We start from the raw sequence: 27,861 nt of genomic DNA on the forward strand, positions 1-27,861 counted from the left end.
GGGGGCGCCGCGGCCCTCTGCCCGCAGCCGCCGTGGAGGGCGCTGCGCCCGCGGCGGCGTTGCGCAGGGAGCGGGCTGCGAGCAGCCGCCGGGCGCGGTGTTGGCGGAGGGGTCCGAGGAGGCACCTTGGCTACTGCCCGTCGGGCCCCGCAGCAAGTGCCTCTGCTGGTGTGCGGGCCCGAGGGGGCTGCACGGGGCCGAGGGGCTCGCAGACCTGTTGGCTGCGGCGTGCTGGAGTAAGGGACACCMTGGCTCCTTGCTGCCGTGACTAGGACAGTCTCCCTTCTTGTGTCTCTGTGTTGCATAGGAAACACTTTCCTTCCTATTCCAAGGTATCTTCTGAGCGCTTGTAACGTGTATGCTATGGTGTTTTTTTTCCTTATTATTTTTATTTTTCACTTTGGTACATTTCCAGGTGTCCATAGAGACCTTGCAGGTGAACCTTTGCAAATCCTGAAAAAACATGAAACAGAGATCAAAACCGTCTCCCCGTCCTGCTTGCGCGAGGCTGGGATGAGCCAGTGACGCTCTGCTAGYGCTGTGCTTGGGTCGAGCGGGCGCGCTGTGTTTCCTCAGGCTGACGTGCGTGGGGCTGGCCAAGGTGGGCACCCTGAGCGCTTGGAAGGACCAGGGCTTCCCCGGGGCACCCGGCCTCTTGCAGCAGTGAGCAACAGCAAGAGGAAAAAGGGACAGGGCCAGCCCAAGCTTTAGCAGAGGGTAGAGGGCTTTACCCCCCGCTCACGTCTGGCGAGCTCTGCCGTGTGGCTGCAGTCACCCCGCCGTCCTCTCCAGCCCTTCTTGTGACCCTGTCAGGCTCTGGCATAGCCTGGCCCAGGCTTGCTCCCATCTGCCTGCTGTCCCTGTCCCGGRTTTACCCATCCTGTTTAGACGATGCACTGGACCTGGAGAACACGTACGCAAGGAGATTTCGTTAGCTGCACGTGCTTCTCTTCCTCTCGGCAGACGCATCTCGCGCGCGGCCGTCGGTAGCGCTCGGACAGCGGGCGCTCCGCGGGCTYGCCTGCACGGGTTCTTCCTCCCCGCTCCCTCCTAGGCCGTCTTGTTTTCTTGCTGGGGCAGGGGATTTCTTGCGGCCCGCTGGGCCAGTTAACCCCCATGAGGTTGGAAAGTTGGGGCAGAAGCGTTTTACAGAAACAGAGGCGCGTCGCCGGGCCGTCGGCGGGGTACTCCGGGAGCAGGAACTCCTGCAGCCGGAGCCCCGGAGCTGGGCAGGCAAAGAAGCCGTCCGTGACAGTCAGCTGCGCAGCCTGGCTGCTCCCCGCTGGAGTACTCTGCCTCTAACCTTTGCCTGGAGCCGTCTTGGACGGAAACTCAGCAGCRCGGCCGGGAGCGGGCACGGGTCCCGGGAAGGGAGGCAGCTCGCAGGCAGCAGCCTCCTCGCGGCAGCGCTGGAGTAAACGGGAGCACTCGCCTTGTCTGAGAGATCGATAGGATCCGAGCAGATTCASAAAGCCAGTTAATTATATAGAATCAAAAGCTTTCTTTTTCTCTCTCTGTCTCTCTCTTTTTTTTTTCCTTCCTCTCTTCCCACAAAGAGAGGGAGAAGGGAGCAGCAAATCACGGCTGAGTCATCTTGAGAGTCTATCTGCTGGCAAACTGCAAATCAGAGTCAACCACAAAGTACATGTATTAAGCCTTTGCTCTCTAGCTTCTCATTTCTGAGCATAAATTTGCTTTGCTTGGTCCCCTGAAGGCAGTCGCTTGGTGTCCTCGGAGAGTTTGGAGGAGCTCTTTGGCTTTTCCTGCTGGTGCCTCTGCTCTGRCCTGACCTGTCGGTGACCTGTAGCACTCAGATTTAGCCTCCTCTCTCTGCACAGATCCGAAGCTTTTCCTTGCTGGACGAAGGTGTGGTTGTGTTGGCCGTAGTGAGATCACAAGCAGAAAATCATGAGTTCTGGTTTCCCAGAAAAGGGGGATCAAAGCAGGGTTCGAAGTCCTTGTTGGTTCCCACGGTGGGGAGAGCGAGACTCTGGAAGGGTCTGCTCTATTCCCACTCGAGTGGTTTGCCCATCGCCCTGGTAACTGATAGAAAACCTGTTGTGTAGCCCCAGACAAAAGCTTGYGCTTTTGCAGCTCCGATGTGAAACACGAGATGTAGTATTTCCCCAATAGAGGGCTGGGGGAGGGAGGAGGTTGGGAATATTTGCCTCTCTCCTTGAAAAATGATCAGATGCTGTCTCCGCGCTGGGTGGTAGCGTCCGTTGTTGCTCCCGTGGTGCTGCTCGCCTGTGCCGTGCTGCGAGCCTGGATCTTCCGTGCCACTTCTCAGCGTTTTGTCTGCAGATGCCATCCGGAGCTTTGCAGCCTGTCACATAAAGCAGTTCCCAGGGTCAGAGGCTTCATAGGGCCTCTGTATTTCCATCCTCTTCTAACCCTTCATGGCCCTTCTTCCAGCTGAATGATGCTATTTTTTGGCTGTGAGTTCCTCGGAGACCATAGTCTCCGAGAGGAGCGTTGTTCCATGGCATAGGGCACTTCCCAAATGATTGAGACTTTGGCTAGGGTGGGATCAAGCAAGGTGCTAGCAGTCCGGTTTGGGTAGCTGGGTGCAGACTCAAACGTGCACTAAACCAATTGTCAGGCTTTAACTGGGGAGCTGAACACAGCTGCACGCCTCTTCCATGCTAGGCCACTTATATGCATGTCTTTGCACATGTGTATACAACACCAATGAAAATCCTCCTTGGAGAGGTACATCCCAGCCCAGGGGGTCGCTGTCGCCCTGTTTCTCTGTTGATGGCCACTGGTAGGCTAAGCCAGGAACAGCCGTGCACTGAAGGACCCCGTAGGGTCCTATTTGCAATACATACTCTCTTATTTTAGTGACAGCACAGTATCTGACTCCATTGCTGAGGGTGTGAAGCGCTCAGGCTGTGCAGGGTGCTCAAAATAAACCCAGGTGTGCTTGAAGGAGCGTGGGTGATAAGGAGAAATGGCGATGGCCTGATGATTGCGCCTGGAAGGCTTTTACCACTCTAATGTTGGCATGGTGAGATGGACATGTCTGCCTCCTGTTTTTATCAAACTCAAGCCTCACAAGCAGAGAGGCTGACGGGGGAGGGCAGTGRGACCGAGGTCCTTGCTGCAAGCGATAGGACCTCAGAATTTGCTCTGTGAGCTGTGACACCATACGATGGTGCATTGCACTTAYACCTTCTCTCCAGGTCTACTAACCCTGACACTACTTGTACTACTTGTTACGTCCTTTAAGTTCATCTTTTCATGGATGGGAAGTGGAAAGGGCAATTAGAGAGAGGATTTTTCTTCCAAGTGTTTGTTGCAAAATGCACTGCCCTGCTTCTGTCGTGAGGGAACAATGAAGCTGAAGATCTCTGTAGCTCTCTCCAAGTGATGAAGAAAGCAATTTCCCTTCGCTGGTGAAGGGAGGTGTGGGGTCACTCTGCAGGGACATTTCCCTTAGAATCATATTTAAATGATTAGAGCTTATGCCTAGGGAGTCTGGCGCTTGGGGACACTGACAACRAGGGTCCCAGGAGCATATTGCAAATCTGGAAAGGTAAAGTCCAAGAGCAAGGTTTAAAAATAATCGTTCTGGGCGACAGAGTAGCAGACTGTCATTTCTGTTGTCTGGCCAAGTCTCAGAATCTGATAAATGAATGTTTATTCAAGAAAGACACAAAACAAAACCATAGTTGAAACAGGATTTTTCTTTAAAATTTTCCTTTAAAGGATTTCACACAGCATCTTTTTATAGTTTTATGTTTGTTATTTCTTAGAGAGTCTCCCAAATAAAACTTTTCCTTACTAAATCTAGATTTTAGGTTGTTTTCTTGCCCTTAGTCAAGCTTCAGGAGTTTTCATTTTAATACGGCTGCTATTAGTGTGTTTTGTTCTATGCATTAATAATAATACAATTGAATCTTATCTTTTCTACAGTTCCTTCCACCAAGAATATTTCCATAAGGCTTATAGTTTTAAATGCTTGCTCTAGAGCTTGAATTAAAACTAGTTATACATCTGACGGGGGTGGGGGGAGAACAGCATGCTGTTTGTTTTTGTTAGCTTATTGGAAAACCTGGACTATGCTTTTGCATGACTTCCTTTCCCAGCCTCAATGCACACATATTGCTTTGAAAAGGAATAGTTTAAACGAAGTATACAGCATATATTTATTTTGTAAGCTCAGTTAACAAGACTGCAAACTGTACTGAAGGTGAATAACCATGCATATTTAACTAGTTCATTTGTATCTGCAGCTGCCTTGCAAAAGTAGTTAAAAGTGCATGTCAATCTAGTGTCTAGATTATAATATTGATATCTGTTTTTAAACATGTTTGACTAAAAGCGTATTCAAAAAGTAAATGTGTTGTATTTTTAATCTAGAGTTTGTGAAGTGCTAGCATCTCTCTTCTCCAGAGTGTTCGCAGCTTCAGTTCTTTATGGTTGTCCAGCTATTCGTGTTTCAKCTGTCATACAAACCCTCCCTGCATTGCTTATCTGGAATTGGTTATCAAGTATTTAGAGAAGAATGCTTGACTTGCAAGAGGCCTGCTGATCTAAAGAGTCACAGTTATTCCTCAGTGGCTAGTTCATATAAAGCAGAAGATGTCTTCTGGACATGTGGATTTGTGTGTCATAGTCTCCTTGGTCAGTCAGAGATCTGAGGAGACCTGGCTCAAAATCACCGTGTACAACAGCATTATATTTAAATATTGTGAATCATATCAGCTGCTTGACTTTAAAAGGGCATGGGGAGATGACTCCCTCCAGTACCACGCTCTCCGTGGAGAGTGGCCGTGCTTATGGTATGGCTGGAATGTCCCGAGAGGAAACTGAAGGAGTTGGATGTATTTGGACCAAAGGAGCAGAAGGTTAAAATGAGTAGTGAAATCTGTCTGAAGGCTATTGAATAAAATAGGAATTTTGTAAGAGAATAAAAGTGAAAATACTCCATGTGAAACAAGACTGAACTCCAGAAGCTGTGTTCTCTGCTGCTTTGGGAAGAGTTACTGAGCCAGCAGCTCGTGGCCCTGTGAGAAGGATGGAGCTGAGACCCTGAAAGCGCTCTCTTTCTCAGCATCCTAGACTTTTGTTTTGCTGCTGTGTCCTGTGGCTCAGCTCTGTCTGGTCCCATTTCCCATCAGCTGGCTGATGTGCTCCCTCTCTTCTGCTTCAGGCAGGCCAAAGGCCCAGGGTTTGGAGTCTTTCTGCAGCTGGAGCCTCCAGTGGGTAGAAATTTGGACCCATCTTTATGTCTGGTCCTGCTCTGTTGCTTAGCGTTAAAGGGCTGATTGAGCCTGCCTTCCTGCTCACTTCTCAAGTAGATTGAGGCTTAAGGGAGCACTTTGGCTTTGTGAAAAGCAACAGTCAAATGCAATCCTTTGTTTTTCTTCCCTAGTTGTGTTACTTAAGGCTGTTGAAAACCTAGAATGCYGTACTTCAGTGGTAGGGCCAAACTCTGCCTGGCAGGTGTCCACTGAGGTTGATGAAAAAGCTCTGCCTGCAGACTGTGGAGAGCAGTGGGGTTGCTGGTGTTTGCAGGCAGTTTCAGTGGTGAACTTCAGCGTAAAGGACATAGCTCTGTCCACTCAGAGGTCTGGTGACCTTGATCCCCACAGCTTTGCTTTGGAGAGTATTTCTGTTTTCTGGCTGTTTTGTGTAGCGGTGGGAAAGAGGAAACAAATGAATCCATATGTTTGACCTTTGCTGTGACTCGGAGCAAAGAAACTGGTGTATATGTTGTGCGACTGAGGAGTGTGCAGCGGTTGAGGGAAGCTCAGCATGTTGTCCTTGGAGGTCTCTGTGCTCCCAGTAACCGTGCACACATGCACTTTTCAGACCAGCAACTTCTTGGCTTTGTGCTTGGGCAGAGTTGTGCCCTAGTGAGTTGTAAAGCAGCAGAACATGAAAAGCTGTTACTCTTTGGGGTTTTAAGGAGGGTATAGTAAAAGGGATGAATCAGGGCTGCAAACAGCAGTTGGTTTGTAGTCCAGCAGGCTACAAACTTTTTTTTTTTTGGTTGTTTGCTGTGGTGGCGAGGATATTCCTGTCCTCACGCCACCTCTYTTGGCCTGCCCACTGCATCCCAGTTAGCTCCCTGCAGCACTGCTCCCCTTGCTTTGGTCTCTTCACCGCTAGCTGGGGGAATCCATGTCAGCCTCGAGGGCTGTGCTGCACTTGCCACCTGGTCATTCCTCCTTGTTTTCGATGCTCTCAGAACCAGAACCACCCGTCTGCCGCTCGTCCGGTCTGAGCGGGCGCAGGGGAGCGAACAGCAGGATTCCCGCAGGCAGCCGGTCGCGCCGGAGGGCAGAGCTGGGAGCTGCAGTCCCGCTCCCGATCCGAGCAGCCGCCCCGCTGCGCGAACGGTGCCGAGCTCCACGCTCCCCTCCGCAGCCCTGCACTCCTGCAGTGGAAGCGGCTCATGGAGAGGGGCCAAGCGCAGCAGCACTCGGCCAAGAACTTTCTTTGTTTCCAGTCACCTCCCTCCTTTTTTTCTTTTCCTCTTACAATTTCCCACTCCCTCTTCTATATTAAACACTGCTCTGTTTGGGTTAGTTCCCTCGGCTCGTTTGGTTTCTCTGCCCCTTCCCCGCCGTTGCCGCTGAAGCCAGCGTTCTCCCGCAGTACGACTCTCGCGTTGTTTCCCTGTGTTTTGGGGTGTGGGAGAGTGCGGGTGGAATAAAGAGGCTGATGCTTTTTCCCTCTGCTGGCGAAAGATGCTTTAAATATGCGGAGTTTTCCACAGAGGGGGTTATTGTACGTAGTCTCTCTGGACCCAAGACCACACAGGCTCAAACCTACTTGAAGCAGCTCTTCAGACAGTYCTCTCTGTGCTGGAGGCTGTTCTGTCTGGCTTTGCGTTGGGAGCGCTGGTGAGCGGCCGTGGGTATACACTGGCGCTCTTGTCCGCGATGGGTCGGCACCGCGGCGCGTCTGAGGAGCCCGGCTCAGGAAGCTTCTTTCCAGATGACAGCAGTCTCGCGTTCTGATCCACGGTTGTTACTGTGCCTTGGACGTGGCAGGCGCTGACGCGAGGCAGCCAGTGTGACCCTGTCCCAAAGCCCTGGGTGAACGTGCCTCCTGCTTTACTCCCTGCCATCTTCCATTGCCGGGCGGTTTCTCTGCGGCCAAAGAGGGCACAGTTCTTGGTGKTGAACCCCTTGGAGTTGTGTTTCCCCTCGCCATAGGTACCCTTGGCCTCCCCCTTGGGCACTGGATGTGGAGCTGTTTTGGTGCCACGTGCACAGAGGAGCCCTGGAAGGGCAGGGAGAGCTGCACAGGCACCCAGGCTGTAGCTGACTTGCAGCACTATGCCAGAGTCCTGCTGAAAGGTTTCTGGCTGGCTTGTCGCATTGTACGAATATGGGTGTGCTGTTCTTTGGCTCAGGCTGACGCATCTGTGTGGTGCTCTGATGGGTGGACTTGCTGTCTTGGCGTCTGCTTGTTCAGAGACCTMGGAGCTGCATGCTGCTGCATCAGGTAGTGAGCTCAAGGGTCCCCACTGAGTCAGTCTCTGCAGGAAAGGGTGAAATTCTGCTTATGARCTAGCCAGTTCTTTCACACTGGTGCAAAACCCTGAAAGCTGGGACTACACAGAGCATCTGCTATTTGTGATGCTTTGTGGGGAAGGAGGGTGTGTAGGGTAGTGGGAATAGGGGTAACAATTGYTGGGGCTTTGCTAACACTGTGCACCACCTTGGCTGTTCATCTGGCTTCCTTACACCAGAGAGCACTCCTGCTGGAGGTAGCTGGCAGGTAACCCTCACCCCTGCTTGCTCCAGAAACCGTCTGCAGCCGGGAGAGCCAGCTGCTGCCCTTTCCCCAGAGACTTGCTTTGGGCTGTACCCCTACACCCAGGATACTTTCTAAGTATTCTTGGAAGACCTGTGGGGAGAAAGAGGCTGAAACTGTTGCTCTAAGTTTTCCTATAACTTCAGTCTCTCCTTTCCTCTTCAGATTTAAGCAGTCCAAGCTGATTTCTGAGTTGTGTTTTGTATATGTTCTTAGTGTGTTTATATAAGCAGTCCAGAAGTGATTATTTCAGAAGGTCATATGGCCTCATGTTTCAAGTACAGTTCAATATTTCCTTGTGTCTGTTCTTAATCCCATTGCCTCAAGTCAGCCACTTGAATCATCTACTTTTTTAAGCCTTTTTTTTTTTTTTTTTTTTTTTTTTTTTTTTGTATGGGGACAACATGCATCTTGGGTAAGATGCGAGACTGAACATTTGTGAAAGACTTCAACCTCCTCAGACAGTTTGAGTTATGATAATTATCAAAAGCATTGTTATCTGCAGCACTCAGATTTGTTATCAGTCCCTGAAGGAATACTTCTAGGGTCTGACAGTTCCCAGGGCTTATACTTGCTACTTCATTTGTTTAAGGGGTGGAAAAAAAAGATCCCTGGCTTGCATTCCAGAGAGAGATAATTTGCACTGAATTCTTCTTCCTTCTGTTCTCAGATATTTCAGTCTCAGGGATTCTGACCGCTTTTGGTTTGCATGTGGGCTCTCGGTTCCATCTAGCCCACTCGCCTGGTGGCATTTGACGTTTGAGCGAGTGGAGGAACTTTCTCCATGTGTGTGGTGCTGTCTCTGAGTACCATCCCCAGGAGGCTGGGCTCTGATGTTCCCCATCCTCACAGCGTGCTCCCGGTGGGAGGGTGGATCTCCCTATTGAAGTAGTGGAAGGTATTTGCTTGCTGCGAGTTGCCAGCATATATCCCCTGTGGTTGCCAGAGTCCTTGCTAACATGATAGCTGATTGGCAGCTTTTGTTGACAGCTCTGTTATGGTTGGCCAGGTGCCATTTGCATTTCTTTTAGCAACCTGTCATTTTTGACAGTTCCCTTATGAAGGTTTTTAGGCCTACTTTCCACTGGCTCATTCTTGCTCTGAACTGTGTCTCCAGAAATACTGGAGAGGGAGAAAAGCTGCGATATGCATGAGATCACATGAGACAGGCTCCRTAGGGAACAATTTTATGATAGCCAGCAGGATGAACTTGGATAATATGATGGATCTTTTTTCCATCTTCATATTTCCAACTAGGGCACTTTACATCAGAGGTGTTCAAAGAGAATCTTGGAGAACCATGGTCCTGATAGTCTTCCTGACTTGTAATTTTTGAACTGCTGGTGTATGGCCAATTATTTGCAATGTAGAGCCTCATAGGAAGTTTAGTGAGCCAAGGCACTGCTGGGACAGTCAGAGTTCAGCCTTCTGCATCTGTTGGGTTCCAGTTTCCATAAAGGGTTTGTTCCAGTTCTGCCCTCCAAGGAATGGGAGCGTGTGGTGTGTTTTGCTTTAATATGAAGTGTTTCTTTCCTCCAGCATTAAGCAAGATCCCCTGAACCTTTGAAACTGTCACTGTGCCCTCTGAACTTTCTGCCGCCCACAAAAAGCCATGTGGAACTGGAGGGAAGATCTTGTTCCCTCTCCTCAGTGAACACCACRGCCCTGAAAAGATAGCCCAGCCTAATACTGCTTCTGCTCTGTAATTCAGGCTTGCTGCAAAGTGTGAGTTGTCTTGTGCTTGGAGGTTTTGGAATGCATGATGCTGCCTGGCGGACTTGAAGACAAGGGAACAGACGGTTTGGAGARGAATGAGGTTGGGGAGGGGAGATGTATGGATGTGGCTTTTTTTTTAATCCTGAAAGCAGACTTCAAGTGCATTTAAGTATCTCTGAAAACTCTGTACCCCTCCTCTGTGCCTTGTTCTAGTAGGACAAGTGCCWTGAACTGCATTTCAAGAATTTCAAAAGCATGAGCATGAATTTCAGTTATTCTGCTCTRTAATTTGTGGTTCAAATTAAGTGTAAATGTGAGAGGGTTTCAGTCTCAGTGATTTCTGCCTGTTCCAAAGCTCAGTTTGGCCCTTTGCCTTCAGAGATCAAACTTAGCTGCAGTTTCGATGTGACAYGTGCAGCGACCTAGGTTGGAGCAGGGCATGGGGTGGAGGCTGTTCTTGCAGARGTGGGAGTGGGGCAGAGTCAGGCATCCTTTTTTGGAGGGAAAGGAACCATCACTTCCCAGGTTTCACGGAGTCAGCTAGTTTCCCTCCATGGTGCAGACCCTGCTGCTGGCCCGAGAAGGCCTGTAAATATTTAGATAGCTTTGCCTGTTGGTTTTGGCCACTGGCCTAGTCCACATGATGGGGTTGCAGCCCCCTCTTGGATCTCACTGCCTGCTGCCTCCCTGCCGTCTGCTCGGCTCTCCCCACCCTTTGAGGAAATCTCTGAGCTGGATTTGAGTTCTGGCTTCCCCCTGTTCCCTGCAGTTTCCCCTTCAAGCCCAGCTGTGCTTGTCGTTCACGGATAGAGCATTTTGGTGGGTGTGGAGACCCAAGGCAGAGCCAGCTGCAGCCGTAGGAGATATCTTTCATGAGGAGTTGCTCATTCCATGGAAAAGGCCTACTGGTGGTTTCTGTATGTTATTTCTTTGAAGGACCGTAGAAAACCTGGAGAAGACTCATGAAATAACTGTTTCCACATGCCCTCACCCACACAGTCAGGCGTGGAAAACGCCCATTCTTGGAGCAGTCTCCTCAAAACTGAGCAGCTCCATTCCCCCTCTTGTGTTTTGTGTGCGGGAACATGCTTTGTGTGTTGTTGGAACCGGTGCTGAATGGCTTCCTGTGGGGACAAAACTGTTTTTTTTTAGGCTGCTTCTTTTACAGCCAAGTTCAGCCAGCAGGTTGGGAGCTGGTGGAGGAGGAGGCATCTCTCATCACAGGCTCTCCTGGGTTGATGGAGTGCAGTGCCACGTTAGGAGATACCCTGCACACAAGAGGAAATGTGAAACTTCAGACTGAGTGCAATGTCTTAAAATTATTTCATCACTGAAAGAGTCTTCCAAAAGCATCTGAGAAAGGGACCATTGCATGTCTGTGGGAGCTTGGTACCTGGCCATCTGTAGTCCCTTTGGAAAACACCACTGTCTGCCTGATTGCACCATTTGATCCCTTTGAAAATCTGCCCCTTTATTGTCCGTTACAGGGTGCCTGAGCTTTGCCTTCTGAAGGTTTGTTAGTTTGGTTGTCTTCTGTCCCTAGAGCAGCAGGAACTGGATTAAGTATCAGCATAGACCAAGCTTTGTACAGATTTTGGCCAAGAGAATACCATTGTCACATGGGGCACGTGGAGGACAAAAGATGTGGAGAATCTCCCTTTTTTGTGTGTTTTCCCATCTCTTCGTTTTCTGCAGATAGGTGAGGAGGGTAGCTCCACAGAGAGTTTTCTGCTGTTTACATGGGATGTGCAAGAAACCATTATCGAGACATACCAGAGATCTACATGTCAGCAAGATAGCAGTGAGTTCATAAGTTGGGAGAACTGCCCCTTCCCTCAAAGTGTATAATAAAGCCTGGTGTGCCCTCAAATCTCATGGCTTTATTGCCCTTCTGAGCTTTAAATTCATTTCATCTTGAGTGAATCCACATCCTGATTAAAATCCCAGTGTAATAAACTGTTGACTCCAAATAAAGGCAGGATAGGAATAAACAGTGAAGAAAAGTTGGCTCTTTCTCCTACCCCAGTGGAAGGCGTTCTCCAGGCAGGCAGCCAGCAGTGATATAACCCCATGAAATGCTGCGGACTGGTAAGAAAGCTGGGATATCAGCTGAGGTTCCAACCAAAATGAGCTCATGTTGGCCTCCCAGCAAGTCCTGGGGTGAGGATAAAGGCAGCTTGGATGCTCTCCTAGCATGAAGTTAACACTTAGTTTGCTGATGATAGGATCTGTCCCAAAACATGAGTGTGCTGGCTCTTGTTCCACTATAGGAGGTGGGTTTGAGAGGCTGGTCCTGGAGAAGCAGAGGATGTACTGAAGCACTGGTGTTGGGGAACTGAATATTCTGTGTAAACCTTGGGCTCAGCTGGGCTGCGAGATTACCTTGTGTGCCTGAGAGGTGGTAAGTGCGTGAGGATGCTCTCAAATTTCAAATACTACCTCATGCAGCTTAARCCATTTTCACTACAAAGCATGGCTGGTCAAGTCACCTCTCATCCTGTGGAGCTCGAAGAGCATATGCATGTGCTCTGGCAGATGTTGGCTTGAGGAGGTGTGAGGGAATCATCAAGCCACAGTCGCTAGCAACTGAGCGTAGTGCCTGGGACCCTGTTATAGTAAACTACTGTCCATCCAGGCCTTCACAGATGTTATAAATGCTGTATTCTAATCTTCATTGTATCAATGGGAAGAAAGTGCAGGTCCTTCAGAAATAAGACAATTTGTGAATGAAGGAAGGTTGTGGTTAGTTGAACTAGGGCTGTGAGATGAAGCTGAGTGATTCTGATTCTTCTGGTAGAAAGCAGCAGTGGGTGTAATGCTTCAACCAGTTTACTGCAACTTAAATAAAGGTGCTAGCAGCTGAGTTTGGGCAGCTCATCTGGTTTAAGAGAAGTTAATTGGATTGAAACTGCTGGAGATCTTTATTTTAGGAGTAAGAACTTGCTTCATCTCTCTGCCTCTTTYTCAGTCTTAAAATGGAAAGTGACACCAAAGGGAAGAATTTGTGGTTCCCTTAGTCTCTTCACCTTGGTAGCTCACTGCTGAGTCAGTCCTTTGAGAAGCAGAATGTCCTTTAATTTAGATTTTTAGTAAGGCATTAGAGTAGCTCGAAGAACTTAGTGTTGCACTATTCATTTAGGTCTCTCGGTGTTTGAGCTTGGATATTGGGTAGGGATGTTGGTTGGATTCTAGCATCTGGAAAAATGTATGTCTCTGTGGAAAAAGCTATGATACGGTAAGGGATTTTAAATACCAAAACAGCACTGTTCTAGGAGCCCTTGCTCTTCATTYTGTTAGCCTGAAGTTTCTAGCAGTTCAGTTTCCCTGAGTCTTCTCGATGTTTTGTTCCTGCTTTGGTGAACTGATACTTGAATATCTCGTGAAATATGTGGGATGGTGGAGAAAGAATCAAAAATGAACATGCCCTTGATCTGTTTAGTCAATCTGTTGTCAATTAGTGAAGACTGAGGTTTGCAACATTTGAGAATTACATTGGCATCTCATCAACCGTCATCTTTGGTTTCGGCAAACAGCAAATGAGGACATTAAATAAATAATTCTCCAAGTCTRTTGCTTGCTTGTTGTCTTTCATGGAAGAATAATGAAATTATTTTTTTTTCTTGCATTTGCTACCAGTAAAAGCCTTATCACATGATCTGTGAATAACTTACACAATCCTGGCAACTGTATCRTTTTATTGAACAAGAGGGTGACTTGCACCCCAACAAGTTTAAGTCAACAAAACCTTAAGATTACAGCAGAGCTACTAATGGAAAAAACGAACCAAGTTTTGAACCTTCTGGGTTATAAGTTCTTGCAAGCTGCAACTCTGACATCAGTGCTAGCTTATGGTGCACTGCAGGCTGCGGTCTGGGGATCTCTGGGTCAAACTGGATGCTGCAGCCATAGCTGGGATGGCCAAGGCGTATTATTAACTAGTGTCTGTTTTTGGAGAGATTTCTTCCCCGTTTTTATCTAAAGTGCCCTTTCACAGTTTGCATATGGCCGTATTTAGGGATAGGGAGCTGACTAGAGTCACAACTGTGAGTATTTTTCAGATAGACATTTTCCAGCRGTGGAGCTGAGTAACTTAAGCATACATATTTTCTAATATTGCTGAAGTTAATCATCGACTTTAAGTGCTCCCATAGACTTTCCTTATAGATGCCCGTAGGGGGCTGTGTTAGCAGCCCTAGCAGCAGTTTGTGTTTGTGGTGTGGGCTGTTCTCTATTGCGTGGCTGACTTCTTCCTCTGTTCCCTGCAGGTATACATTATCAAAGTCACCTGGTCCAGTGGGTCCACTGAAGTCATATACCGACGGTACAGCAAGTTCTTTGACTTGCAGGTAAGCGTTTCTCCAGTTCTTGTGCATTTAACTTTGGAAAGGCAAAAGGAAGGGGTAAATTGGGAGAAGCATGGTTTACATTTTATGCTAAAGGTAAGCATTCYTTTTGTAATCTGTAGAAAATGTTTTGATTGGAGGAAATGTAAATGCTGTTTGGACATCCTTGAAAAGGCAAGAACAAAGCACTCTCAAAAGCTGAGCTTGTAGCTGGTGAGCAGTTTCTCCCTTCAGTGACGCTGTAGTTCGGCGTGCGTGCTGCGGGGCTTTGCATGTAGCAGTGTTAGAGGAGTTCTGTCGTYCCCCTGACTAAACACTTGATTTACTAAAATGGGAGGCAAGACCTGTTCCTCAGAAGTGATCCATGTAGTCATTCCTGGCTGAAGATGTTCTTTCAGTGGCTGTGTTCCAGTATGCCTCTCTTGTGTGGAAAGGTAAAATCATTTGTTGGATTTTTATCAGGAAGGGAGACACTAATCCTGCYGGGATCTCTTTCTGTAGAGAATGAGGTTCAGTGCCTGCCTTGAGGTGGGTTTTGGCTTCAGCCCAAAGGAGGCGAATGCTTGCCCTGCATGTGTGTTCACTCCAGCTGCCTGCTTAGACTCCCATCTTGCAGCCCACAACTCTTCAGGTATCTCCATTGCTCTTTCTCTGATCAGTTTGATTAGAGAGATTAGGAGTGTTTTATTTCTGCTCTTGCCTACTGCACTGCTTTAGCCCCTTGGCTGCAGCCATAGCTCTGCAAACTGGCCCCTCGTGGTCTTGCGAGCTGAAGGCTCGTGAGTCACCAGCACTTAGGGCTGGGGAGCCCAGTGAGGCAGTGGGTGCCCYGTGTGCCTCTCCTGCCTTGCCTGCACCTTCCCTGCAGAGCACCTCCCTGCGGAGGTGAAGAGGAAGAACAGGGGTGTATGAATGCCTTGAGGTGAAATCTGTGCAAGTGTGGGTGTTGTGCTTTTTGATTTTTTTTTAAAACAGGGTTGCTGCCAAAAAGCACTGATACTTAGGGGCTTACCTGTCCTTCAGGATTGGTGTTTCAGGAAGCAGGCACTAGGGAAATTCCCTTTATCCAGTGGGTTGCACTGCCAGCCTGGAGGACAGCCGATAGCAGCTAGTTTAGCGATTATGTCCTGGTGTGGGATAGAGCGGGGCAGCTAGGAAGAAGATAGAGAAGAGGAGGAGGGTGGAAGCTGGAAATGCAATTGAGACAGAACGGGTTGCAGAAAACCGACCAAAGGCAGTGTCCTGGGCAAGCAGGCAAAGGGTGTTTTCCATCCCCTCCTTATACAGTGGAGATGAGCCAAGGGGTCTGGCTGGGCTTTATGAGCCAAAACACAAACTGAGCTGCTGGAACAAGCTCTGTACAGATGAGAAAGGAAAATGCGTGAAGTGATCCATGGGCCTGCAGCAGCTGCCAGAAAACTCCCTGGCAGCTCCCTCCTTGGCCTGTGCATGGGACTCAGAGAGGAACTCAGCACCCTCTGCCTCCRCTCGCTGGCTCGCACGGGCTCAAGTGGCCCTGTGCTTTCTCTCAAAGGGTATTGCACTTGCCATGGGTGCCCTGGGACAGGGATGCCTCACTTCAGGCTGCTAGGGATTGGATGCATCCAGACCCAAATACGCTTTTAAAATTGCAGCACATCTGGGCCCGCATAGCAGAGCAAGCCTTGTGGGAATCCAGATAGCTTAAGCAGGTTCAGCTAGTTTGTTTGCTTCGGGTCAGCTTGAAAAGCTGTTGTAGACGTGGGTGYGCAATTTGTGCGAGACGGTGGCTGCTCTTCACATCCACGGTGCCCTGTGCCCTGCCCGACAAGGCAACCTCTTTGGAGCCATAACCCTGCAAAAGGACATTGGGGTCAGTCCATGTGAAGAGCAGYGAAACTGGGCAGCTCTCCCTGCCGCAGAAGGTAGGAGTACAGAAACGCAGGGTGGTGAAGAGGGTCATGGAGGGGACCTGGAGAGGAAGGAGCAGCTGTAGAAAGATGGGAATTGCTGGTTTTGCTGCCTGCAGGGGGTGGCAGCTTTGCAGATGGGCACGTTGAGTGAGCGCTGGGAGTCCTGTGCTTGCCTGCCCGGGTGTCTCGCCCTGGTGTGCCCAGCTGAGGCAGGGTGGRCAGCGTGGCTGGGGCCGCACGGGTGCAGGCAGGGGTTAAGCTGTGTGCAGCTACTTGCGTAACCAAGGATATATTAAAGTAAATAAACAAGGAACAGCTGTTGGGCAGCGGCCAGCACCGAAAGGAAACGGAGCTCAGCGCTTCCTTCTCCGCAGCATCTCATCTTCGCTGATGCTCGGGACATCAGCTGCGTCCGAGCAGCCATGGTCATTTGCCCCAAGAGGGGTAAAGTCTTTTGGGATTTGTACCTACCAAGGCAGTACCAGTGCCAGCTCCAGCCCCCTCTTGTTGCACAGATCGCTTTGCTCCTTGTGCATGCAGGCGCACAAGAAAATAGCAGCTATTCCTTCCTCTTTTTGGCATCTTAGCTGGAGCCGTGCATGCTCCTGTGTGGAAAGCGTTGTCACTGGAGACCGTTCAGAGAAGGAGATGCAAACAGGCTGTAGTATGAGTACAACAAATTTGCAAAAAACCTTGGAGCACTTTTAGAGGAAAAGATGCTTTGTGTCTATCATGGTGCACATARGAAAGTTTAAAATAATCAAACACCACCCCTCACCTTCCCATTTCCCTCAACTTGCCTTACAAAAAAATAAATTAACCACTCCTTTTTGCCTCTCTGAAAGAATGAATGAAACTGTGGTTTTCCCCTTTCTTCTCTGTTATCACGGATATGCTGCCAACTTTTGGTGCCATACAGTGGAAATTGGATTGAAAGGAGAGGAATGAAACAGATCCTCTTAATACAGTGGAAAAAGTGCTCTAGGTAAGCTTGGTAGCACTGGCTATTGCAGATGCTGGAGGTCTTTATTATATGACTCTGCTTTATGATTCCGTGCCAGTTTTAGCTCTTTAGGCAGAAATTTTCCATGCTGGAAATTATTCATGCCTCTGGTTATTAGAAAAAAAATAAAATAAGCTAAGTAATAGGCTAAAATGATTTGGCTGCTTCTGAAAACAGAGTAAGAGGAAAAATATTTTTCCCATGTCCAATTATGGTGATCTTTTTGATGCATTGGAGCTTGAAAGGGAAACCTGAATCGCAGGTGATCTTGTGTCAAGAATCTCTTTTTGCCTTATCTCATGAAAATGCAACAAAACCTGTTCATACTTAAGGCTTTTTGCAATCACAGTAGATGCATGTTTAAGTGGAGATGTTTGTTAATTTAGTATCTATGATCCCAGTGATTCTATCTGTCTCTTTCTGTGCTCCAACCAGGAGCTTGAGCAGGCCTTTATTTTCAGTAGCAGCTCTGGCCCCATCCAGGTGGAGGTTGGTGCTCCCTCTTTTGCTTTTGGTGACCTTCCTCCTACATGCAGAGAATAGGGCAAGGAAGCTCTCGGATCCAAGTGCAAAAGAAGAACTTCTTGGGGGTATGTCGGAGCGAGGGCTGTGGGGTCAGGGGGACCGAGCCCTGGGGCTGTCAGAGTTGATGCGATGCTGGTGTTTGAGCAGCCCAGGCACTGCTGTGTGAGTTCTTGGGGGTTTTCCTCGTGGTGTTCCCCGAGGTTGGGGCTGAATAGCTTGTCACCTTCCATCGTGACCAAACAATTATTTTAGGATTAAGGCCAAATAAAACATGTGCACGCTTATTACCGACAGCCTTGCTGGCTAGCTTGCTCCCACTGCAACCAAAGGGCAAAGGGGCCTTTTTATGTCCTTCCCTCCCCAGCCAGGCAGGGATGACGTGTGACATGCCGTCTGCTGAAACCAAGAGTTAACCTGATGCTCTGCCTCCGAACACAGCGCACACAAGAACAGCTGCATTTCTATTCCTGAAATACATTTCTGTGGTCACTAATGTGTTCAACTCCTACTGCTTTGTGCTCCATGTCAGTATTATGTGCCCAAATGTTGTCTTCCCACTGGCAAGGCACATGCTGGTAATGTCAAAAATGCCAGTTGCAGTAATGCCTGTAGCCCATTGTCACCAGTGGTGGGAAATATTCAGCCTTTTGTCTGAATACTGTGAACTTCTAGAGCTCTTCCCTTAGGCCATCGTTGATACTAGCAGGTTAGGCCTCATCTGTGAAAGCTGCAATTTAGGGTGGTATTTATACATTTGCATTTATGCTATATTGAATGTGAATACCCAGCTGAATCCCATCCTGAAAATCCCCAAGTAATCATCCAGTATTTTCTTCAAGGCTAGAAGGTCTCTTGTTGGGAAGTGCTATCTGCTGTTGGTTATAAACTCCCTCGGGACTTTGAGCTCTGTTGTTTTCTTAACTGTATACCAAGAAGGTGAAGRGGCAGTGCTTGGAAGATGCTTTTTCCACAAAGACCCCTGAATCGCCCTGCCCTCATCCAGTGTGTGCACTTCAGATGAAGTGGCCCCTGCTGCACTTGGGGCAGAGAGGTCCTCAGATGTTGAGCTCTGCAGCAGAGCTCCTGTATGCTGCTTCTGAGGCCTGTCAGGTCCTTGATACGAAAAGCCGTGGAAGTGCAGTTTTATCAGTGTATAATGTAGGATAAAAGAATTTAAGAAGCAATGGATTTGGAGTAATAAAATAGGTTAATATCTCAATCAACTGTAGGGATCTTCTTCAGCCGGTTAAACTGGCTAATTAGATGCTGTGACTCAAAGCTGTCATGCCTTAGGGATTTCTCAGAACTACATCCTTTTTGCTCTCTTCTGTAAAGGTATTTACTATAGCAGCCTTTCCAAGCACCACCTTGCTTTTCTCTTCCAAGGTGGCAAGACATCCCCAGATAACTGAGTTTCATCCTTTTGACCGCACTGCAGAGCTCAGCYGGGTAACACAGGAGACTGCCATCTCTGCTTTAAGGTCCAGTGACCAACATTTGTTCTGTAATTTAACTAGTATATTCCTAGCAGGAGGAAAATGTTGCTTTCTCTTATTACAGCTTTTTGCAAAGGCAAAGCATTATACCTCATGTTTTGGGAAGCATGCAATTGATGCCCCTTTCTGCTCTGGGGTCATCACAGGAATGCTTGGTATACTAYGCCAGACAGTGAAATTGGGAAGGGAATACTTAAACTGAGTAATGTTTCCCATCTCATATATCCTCGTAGTTGTAGGAGGAACCAGGTAGCTCTCAGGAGTGTTTTTACTGTTCTGTGTAGGTCCTCAGCTTCTCAGTACCGCTGTTTCATCCCTCTCTCCTCCTTGCTTTCTCCTTAAATATTTTCCATGACAGAGTAATTTACATGAAAGCAATGTTTCAGGGATTAAAAAAAAAATCTGAGATGAAGTTATCATTCCAAAATTTGAAACCTCAGGTAATTATATGTAATAAATTTTTAACTACGTTAAACTGCAGTTCTGCACTAGTCTTTTGGCTGGAGGAATAACTTCTTTAGAACAGGACTGAGGCTCTTTCGTCACACTTAATATGCCAGATGTGGGCTATTGGGAGCAGATGGATGCTGTTCCTAAGAAATAAAGGCACTAACACTGATGCTTGCAAAGATACCAGTTGTATTTTGGACACTAATTGAGGCTGGCAGCTATGCTGGAAACTTCAGCTGGCATGGAAGCTGGTAATCAGATATATGAATGGCTGTCTCCAGTAGATGAAGCTAGAGGGATCTGGCGTTTGTGTGCTGGTGAGAGATGCTTCTGGCACGGCCTGTGGGAGGGGAGCCATCCAGCGACTGCAGGGCTCTGTTGGGTCGCATCAGATGCATCACCTGGGGGARGTTAAGTGGGTGCCTTCATAGGATCATCTTGAAACTATTGTCTAAAATGTTTGAGAGGAGCAACCTTATTACTTGGAGAACAGATGCCGGCTTGTTGTTGCATCATTTTTTTTCTTTATAACCCCCCTCCCCAAAAGAAACAGKTTTTTTTTCCCTCACTTAGTAGTTATGAGCTCATCAACTACGGTAGTATTTTCAAGTCTTCATGTGACTGAGAGCTGTTGTCTTCTTGCAACACTCCTAATATGTCCTTATGCCCAAGCACAACCCTTTTACATCTTTCATTCTATTGCGAGACACTCACGCTTTCTGTGCCAGGACCCACACTMTGTATCCTCAGCCTCCTCTGCTTTTCTGCAGCAGTTCTCTCTCTCTCCTCAGTCAGGAGTCCTGTGGCTGGCTCCTTGCAGTTCTCTGTCTTTTTGCCTCCTGGATGGTAAGACACACACCTCCGCAGTCTGGAGTGGATCCAGTGAATCACTTGGACTGCTCGTGAGCTGTGATGGATGGACTCGTGGTATCGAGTCTCCCCCTTCAAGCAGGCTTTGCTGTTCACTCMATGTCCTGGCTTTCCGCTACTGATGGAATAGCTTCTCCTCTGGCAGGCAGCTACGAGACCTTAGAAGTCAAACTGCAGCTCAGGGTGCTCTCTCTGGGGACAGATTATCGCAGAACTTTTTCCCTTGCGGCTGGAAGCCTTTGTTTCAGAGCTTGTAGGCTACTAGGAGGAGGCGGTTGTGATGCTGTGTGCCTGTTCAGCTGYAGAAAGGTTTAGTCCTAAGCCAAGGGAGGGAGATGATGTAGCCCAGAGTTAGTGTGCTTTGCTGCACAATTGAGAGACAGAAGGTTTGAGAATTTAAAACAAACTTAGAATGGAGTGGGCAAGAAAGTCAGATTTTTATGTACATCAAGTATGTTTTCCCAGTCTTCTATTTTCTCCATGCTTAACAAATCCTTCAAGCTTTTAGCTGGAAACTTTCAGCATTGACCCACCTGGAGCTATGTCATCTTGGAGAGAGTCCTGCATCCCTCAGGCCAACAACTTTGTGTGTAAGGAGAAAAAAAATATTGAAGCGCTGTTACGAGAGAATTGGCAAAAGGCAATGGGCCRTGCATGTCATCTCTATGTGAAAGATTAGTTGTTCTGGAGGAGGTTCTTCACCTGCTRTGCACGTGCAGTAGAGAATGAAAAATAAGGGGAGAAAAAAAGAGTCAGTATCTTAGCAGTTCAGACATTTTTAAATTATAGTATTAAATTAAAATGGGCTCAGAGACACTAGTTGGCACATAGAGGAGAATCATTCTTGTCTTAATGTTTCAAGCTGTTGGACTCTTAAAAATTTTCAGTGAGGCTCGTGCCTTGCTTCCAGGACTGAGCCATGCTGGCTGAAGGATAAGGGACCTGGGAATGACTCTCTTGTTCCTGGTCCCCTCTGCTTATGGTCCTCTTCTCTTGTGCTTTGCGTAGAGCTTTTAGAGGCCTTTGCCTGAAGAGTGTGCGGTTCACAAAGGTGGAGTAAGTGTTATCTTGATTTTCCAGATGTAGAAAGCAAGAGCCAGGAATGCCAAATAATTTGCTCCAAGCTGTCCAAGGCTCCTCCAGGTGGATGTAGAACCTGACTCACTGATTGAATTTCACACAGGCTGTAATTACTGGGTCGTACCATCTTTCCTGATGGCRATGGTGTTTCTGATGACCTCTTTGATGAAAAGGCTCTAAGATTGCTCAGTCATTCCTGCTGATGGGGAGGATGGATTTCTTTTTTCATCCAGAGATTGTAAACAGGGCTCTTTCAACAGCTATTTCATAACAGGAGTTGTATTTCAACACTTTGGGAATTTCTTTCTTGCAGGGTTTATGGTGTTCAACAAAACTGTGAATAGTTGAGTATGCAATGTACTTCATGATTTCATCCAGCCACAAAAATAAATCAGCAGGATCTGTTCCCTTAGACAGCTGGATCATGAAAGACAGACACTTGCGTGACCAAAGACAAGAAAAACCCACAACTTCCTATGGTGAGGCTCCTGTTACAAAGCCRAGGCTTTTGCCTTTGTTCCTCTCTGTCCAGACTTTGCTAAGAGCTGTGAATATTAGCGCAGTATGCAGGTATAGGAAGGGTGAATTGCCCTAGTCCAGCATGAGGGGGAAAAAAACTTTATATCAAATAAGGACTGCCTTTGTCTCTGGAAGAAACAGCCTGTATTTCTTCTTCCAGCAGTGAATCAAAGATCTTCATCATTCTCGCTCCTTCTCTCTCCCTGTACAAAGAACACGCGTAGCCCAATGCACTTTGGTCTAGTTAAAAGTTGGCTCCTCACTTCTCTTCTCTCCAAGAGTCTCCCATTTATAGCTTTCCAGTATTTGGCAGCCAGGAGCCAGCACATTCCCGTGCATGTTAGCGCCAAGGCAGGTCAGTTGAGTTATAATTGGCTCTAACTGGCACTCTGACTAGCTGCTAAATTCTTCACCTGGCAGCTGAGCAGGGCTCTGAGCTGTTGAAAGCAATGCCTGCCTCTGGGAAATGGCAGAGTCCTCCCAGAAAGACGATGYTGGATGAGAGTTCCCAGGATTTGCGTACACCTGGGGCAGGCGCAGCAGCAACAGACAGTGTGCTGTCCTCGAAGGAAAATGTCTTTGATTCTCGTAGCTAAAGCCTTTCCTGAGCAGCTGGTCATAACAGCACTTATCAGCTTCTGTTTTATTCCAAACCGATGGGCCTTTTCCTTCGCTCTGAGCATGCAACTCCAGGGTGTCTGCACCCCTCAATGTTCCTGCAATCCACTCCTGCAAATTTGCTTCCGTCTCCTTTGCCCCTCRCCCTGAGAGCTCCATCATGCCTCCTGGGTCTCATCTTCACCCGCTCTGCTCKGTGCTGAGTTAGCCCCATCTTCCTGCGTGGTTTTGTTACCTGGGGCTGCTGCTGTGGCTCCGCAGCAAAGCAGGGTTGGTTTCTGAGCCTGTGCTCCCTTCATTCATCATTTTTGGCATCTCCTGTTAACCTCCCCTCTGGAAGTCTGGCAGAGCAGCTGCAGGAGATGGCATTAGCAGATGTTGCTTTCCAGCCTGGTGGGAAGTATGTCACTAGTTAAGCATCGCATAGAGGGTGTGATGCTGAGRGGAGACTGTGTTTACAGTAAAGTGTGGAAGGAGGAGACAAAAGGATGAGGTGGGTAAAACAGCAGTTGTGAATCCTCAGAGACTGAGCGAAGTTCTCGTGCTGACAGTTCAGCCTGTTTTCATTTGGTGAGCTTTTCAGTAATGTGATGTTTTAAACTTGCTCTCTGAAACTGGGAGATATGTTACACCTCCTCCCCCCTTCTGTTTCAGCTTCATCAGTGAGCTAATGTCCTTCCACTTTCCAACTATTTAATGAGAAAGCCTAGAAATTTAGCTGCTCTGCTCCCAAGTGAGCTGAAACAGGATCTCCTGGAGGATGAGGACTTGCTCATGGCCTTGCTGTCCTTCCTGATGCTTGTGTGCCTCAGTCCGTGAGGACGCTGGCGAGGCCTTGATGGGGCTGACAGMCAGGGGCTAGGCCTTAGCTGTCGGCCGGGGATTTTCGAGGTCTGCATGGCTCTTGGGTGGTGTGAGCCCCAGCATCTTCTCCGTGCGCTTAACCTAGTGCAGCTCAATTTTCTGTTGCAAAGACCTGCAGTTTGTATCATGTGGCACCAGCCCTGGATCTAAAATGTGCAAGTTAAAGAAACACTGTCTGACCTTACTTGGTAAGGAGTTAAGGATTGATAGTGGTAAATCAGTACAACAGAGTCTGCATTTGAGAGCACTGAATTTTTAGTAAAATTACTAGGACCCTTTTAAATTACTATTTACAGATTTWGCACTGAAAATTACACCCACCGCACAGGTGTCTTGGGTGTCTAAGAAGTAAAAGCATCTGCGCAGTTTTATGGTGAATAGAAGATGCAAATAATTAGGAGAAAGAGGGAGGGAGAGATGGTGGTTTTGGTCTGTTCTTGCCCTTTTGGAGTGAGGGGATGAAGCTGAACGGGACAGTATGTACCTTGGGGTCCTGTTTTTTCACTTTTCTGTGCCAGTCACTTGATCGTTCAGGCTCTCTCAGGTCTAACACAGAGCTGTAAAATACTGCTCCTGCCTTGGCTGTTAGAAATAATTTCTATGAATGCGACCTGGCAGTTGTTTGTTACTTCTCGTTGTGAAGTAAGGTGTGGACCTTTGAGATGGGTCCTCCCCTGGCCTCCCAGAGGGCCTGGGCACCAGTGAAGCGGTTAAGTGCCTGCTGTCCGTTCCCGGCACCCTGCCCCATCTGAGAAGCGATGCTCCTTTCCTGTTACTTTCCTTTCACGTTCTTTTTCCTGTACGCTCCCTGCCCTGGGGTTTGTCTGGCTCCTTGCTCCCCTCTCTAGCATGCAGTGCAGGCTTTTCCTGGCTCTGTGGCAGCAGTCCTGCCTGAGGGATGGGCTTGCCTATGTCAGCCCCGAGGGCCAACTGCAGCCGGGCCGCTCCCTCTGCGGGATCAGGGGAGACGTGGCAGGGGGGAGAAGCAGGATGTGCTGGACCTGCCCTTCCTCAGTGATTCACGCGTTCCAGCTGGCCAGCAGTTAACGAGGGGGGACCTCGTTACCAGAGCGTGGAGGGGAAAAAGCGAAGCAATGCCAGCGAGCTGGCAGGGGCGGGTGCCACAGGGCTCCAGCAGCCAGCCCTTCCCCTCCGTGGTGCCGTGGGGATGCTTTGCTTTTCCTGCCAGCTGCTCAGGCTTGCTTCCCCTTTGCTGCTGGGSTATTGTGCAAGATGTGTTGCACCCATTCTGCTAGTCTGCCTGTTTCCTTGTGGCTCCCACACATCCCTGGGCTGCAGAGTGCTGTTGTGCCTTCTGGTCTGTTGGTAGTTTTTATGCTCTGATGTTATCCTAGGATTGCCGTGTTAGTGATAAACTATATGGAAAATGGTGTCCCTTGTGGTCTGTCTGCATGAGAAGAGCTAGTGTTACTTCCAGTTCCTTGGTCATAAGCACTGCAGATGTTCTCTGTGTGTAGGTACCATACCTTGCCTTTGCAATGGTGGTGAGTCACTGAGTAGTGCATTACAAATGATGTTTAGGGTGGTCTTTACCTGCTGATGTAGAAATTGGGTCTTGAAGATTAGATTGGTAGGTGTAATTAAGGCTGGAAGATTTATTTTTTAATACTGCCTTTGACAGAGTATTTGATGTTTGGGCAGGAAAAAGCTTTCAGTTGAATGTCTCTTTCTTTTTTGGTGTTGATACCGTATTAAAATAGCCAAGTCAGATATATTTTAATATGCAAGGTAGTGCATATTCCACCTTATGGAAAATGCCTTGTGCTGCCTTTCTCCTTTATAAGCTAGCTGATCATTTGCTGTCTGCTGTGGTCTGGTACAGTCTCTTTGGAGATGGCATTTTGTCATAGCAGACTTTGGGAATGCCTCCCTCAATGAGTGGTTTAGGAATGAAGAGGTGATGCTACACAAGACGGGTTAAGCCAAGTTTAGCAGTTCATCATTGCTCAAAAGCAGAGTGCTTTTCCACCTCCTTATGCTAGCCTTGGCCYCTGTTGGAGTCTTCCAGGGATGGATCCAATTCACTGATCAATCCAGTGTAGAAAGTTTTGCTGAGATGAACTGGCTCATGGAAGGGTTGAGCAACTGCCAGAGCTAGTATGAACTGTGGAGAGAGCTGGATGGCCAAGAATGAGGAAGAGGAGGGAGGAAGCAAGAACTCTTTTTTTGCTGCAGGCCAGTTTCTTGGATTCAATTGTGTCGTGTAACTGCTCTCAGGTGTCTGGACAACTTGCCTTGGGCGCTGCAGAGCCACTCTGAAATGAAATATTTGGGGGGGGGGGGGGGTGGCTGAGGCATTCAGCCTCACAGAATGCAGCCACCATTTCGGGGGGAGTATTTTTACCCTCCCCAAAAAAAAGTTACTGGAAAAAAATGAAAACTTTTTAAGTTGTGGACCTGCCTGCCTCTGAGAATTCCTGTCTCCTACCTGCATCTGGCGTTGCCCATCTTGTGACCGAGGAAACATGGAGATATGGAAACCACCAGTGCGTGTGGTGGGGGTATAAAATCTCGGTATTCTTCCCCAACTCGTTGAATAGATTGTTGCTGTTCCATATCTTTGAACTGCACATGTACGTGAATCTGATGAAATGGCCACTGAAGATGYCTTTGTGTTAGGCCACACAGCATCGGTGCGCCAAAACAAGCGCAAACTGGGAGTAACGTGAGTGTTTAAATTTTAGCACACTAAGAAAGAAATCCAGTTCACTGTGTGTAGAATGTTCTCTTCATTTTTCATTATTAATTAATAATAATAAAAAACCTGCTTGCTTCTTGATGAGTCACTTAAAAGGTTAAAAACCCTTTTAATTTTAGTGGTTAGCTTTTACCATGCAAATTGAAAAGCTGATTGAAATGGATACTGTTCTTTCTTGGCATATCAGCATTTTCCAGTTCCCCTCCTCTTCCCCCTCCCCACCTACCTCCAKGGAAAAAAAACTCCTGCTGGAAAGTTCCCAAGCAGCACTAATGTTTCCTGCTTTCCACCTGCCAACAGGTGGCTTTTTTAAGCCTTGGGATTTGTGTTTGATAGCAATCAGTGAATTTGGCCAGAGGCCTTTTGGGTTTTCTCTCAAGCTCTCTGTGGTGAGGTTGTGCTTTGAGAGTAACATCGCTCAAATTAAGGTGCTATCAAGGTTCCTGCTGCTTAGAGGTTTAGTTACACTGAAAAATCTTGGCACAGCTTTCTCTCCCTCCATCCCCATTGGGTCCTAAAAAAGCAGATGTAGTTCAAGGTACGCGGTTTGGGTTGAGTTTTGCGTGTGTGAAATCTGCATTCCGGTTTTCATGCTCGCGGAAAGCTTCAGGCTTGCTGCCTTGCCGGGGCACCTCTGGGCATGCCCTGCAGCCACGCTTGTCATCGCTGACCCCTTTGGTCCTGGGGAAGGGGCGAGTGTCCCAGGCCGGGGGAGGAGGGCCCTTTCCTTGCCCGCCTCGAGCTGCRATGCCTTTCGCCTCGCGCAGTCTGCGGGGCTGTCTCGGCACCCCGGTGTCCCTGCCCCGCTGCTCCCAGCTGGCGCGATCGTTCCCTGCGAAGTGCATCAGCTCTCTGAAATACTGTGAGACCAGCGTCCTCCATCAGATACCGTTTAACGGCAGCGTTCTGGTTTTGCAGTAAGTGGAGTTTCTTGGCTAGCCCCGGGCCTCTGGCAAGGCCCGTCTGAGACCAGGAGTGCTGCGAAGCCTGGGGCCGTCGTCCCCGTGGGCGCTGGAGGCGGCAGCGCTGGGCTCCTCGGCCCTCTTTGCAGCGTGAGCAGAGCAGACGGCGCTTCAGAAGATCAGCTGTGTGCATCTACTGTCTGCAGAGACTTCCTTGAGAGGCTGTTTTTAGGAGGCTGTTGAACTTAGTGCTTTTAAATGCCTCCCCCTCTGTAAACGCTAGATACGAGGGCAGGTTCTGGTGCTCCTGTTTCTCCCAGCAAGCACCATGCTTTTGCTGCTGAAGGGAGGGGGAATGGAGGTGAACTCTGGTCAGATAACCTCTGGGGATGTTAATCTGTCCTTCACCTGGGAAAACACGCTTATCTAAAACTCACTGGGAGTCCTGAACGTGAAACTCCTGAATGTTTCAGCATTGCGTAAGGTATCTAGGAACAATGTGCTGTTGGGACACCCGGGTGCCTCCTGTCGACACTGACCGAGTTCATGCAGGAACCAAACAGACTGGACTTGTTAAYGGGGAAATTCCAGCTGTTGGCTGTGTTGTGTTAGRGCCTTGTTTTATTAGCATTTGTTTCTGCCAGCCAGAGGTTTTTCTTTGTCAGAGGGGAGAGGGCWGATGCAAGCATGATCACACTAAAAAGTAAGGCACGACCATTTCATATGGAGACACAGTTCCTTGCAGATCTCTTGTGATCAGAATGAAATCYTCCCTTGCTTCCCAAGAAAAATCTCTGTAACTAGGCCATTGTGCTGACTGTGCTTGTTTGGAAGATGGGAATGTGTTCAGGAAGGAACAATGGGGAGAATAGAAAGTTAAGAAGAAGTCTTAATTTCTTAATTTCGGAGCAAGCTCATGACTGCTGCTGCTAACCAACTGTGCCCTCCCAGATGAGGAAACTGCAGCTTTTGCAACCCTGCCTGTAGCTCAAATGCCTTTCCTCCTTCGTTTCTTCACGTTTGGGCTTGTCGCAGRTTTAAACCCTTGCATTAATTTCAGGGAGGGAATGTATGCCAGTCATCTCTTT

General features: G+C 48.3%; 1 protein-coding gene across 1 annotated transcript in view; it reads left to right on the forward strand.

The window, feature by feature from the left end:
• Positions 1-27,861, forward strand: part of SH3PXD2B (SH3 and PX domains 2B) — an 88,158-nt gene that overhangs the window by 4,028 nt on the left and 56,269 nt on the right. Inside the window, exon 2 of the mRNA XM_085298129.1 lies at positions 13,758-13,838. Coding sequence (XP_085154255.1) covers positions 13,758-13,838 — 81 coding nt within the window. The remainder of the gene's footprint in view (positions 1-13,757; positions 13,839-27,861) is intronic.

Source organism: Rhea americana, unplaced genomic scaffold (genome assembly GCF_003343005.1).
Source record: "Rhea americana isolate MKP2758 unplaced genomic scaffold, rheAme1 scaffold_135, whole genome shotgun sequence".
Classification (NCBI taxonomy): domain Eukaryota; kingdom Metazoa; phylum Chordata; class Aves; order Rheiformes; family Rheidae; genus Rhea; species Rhea americana.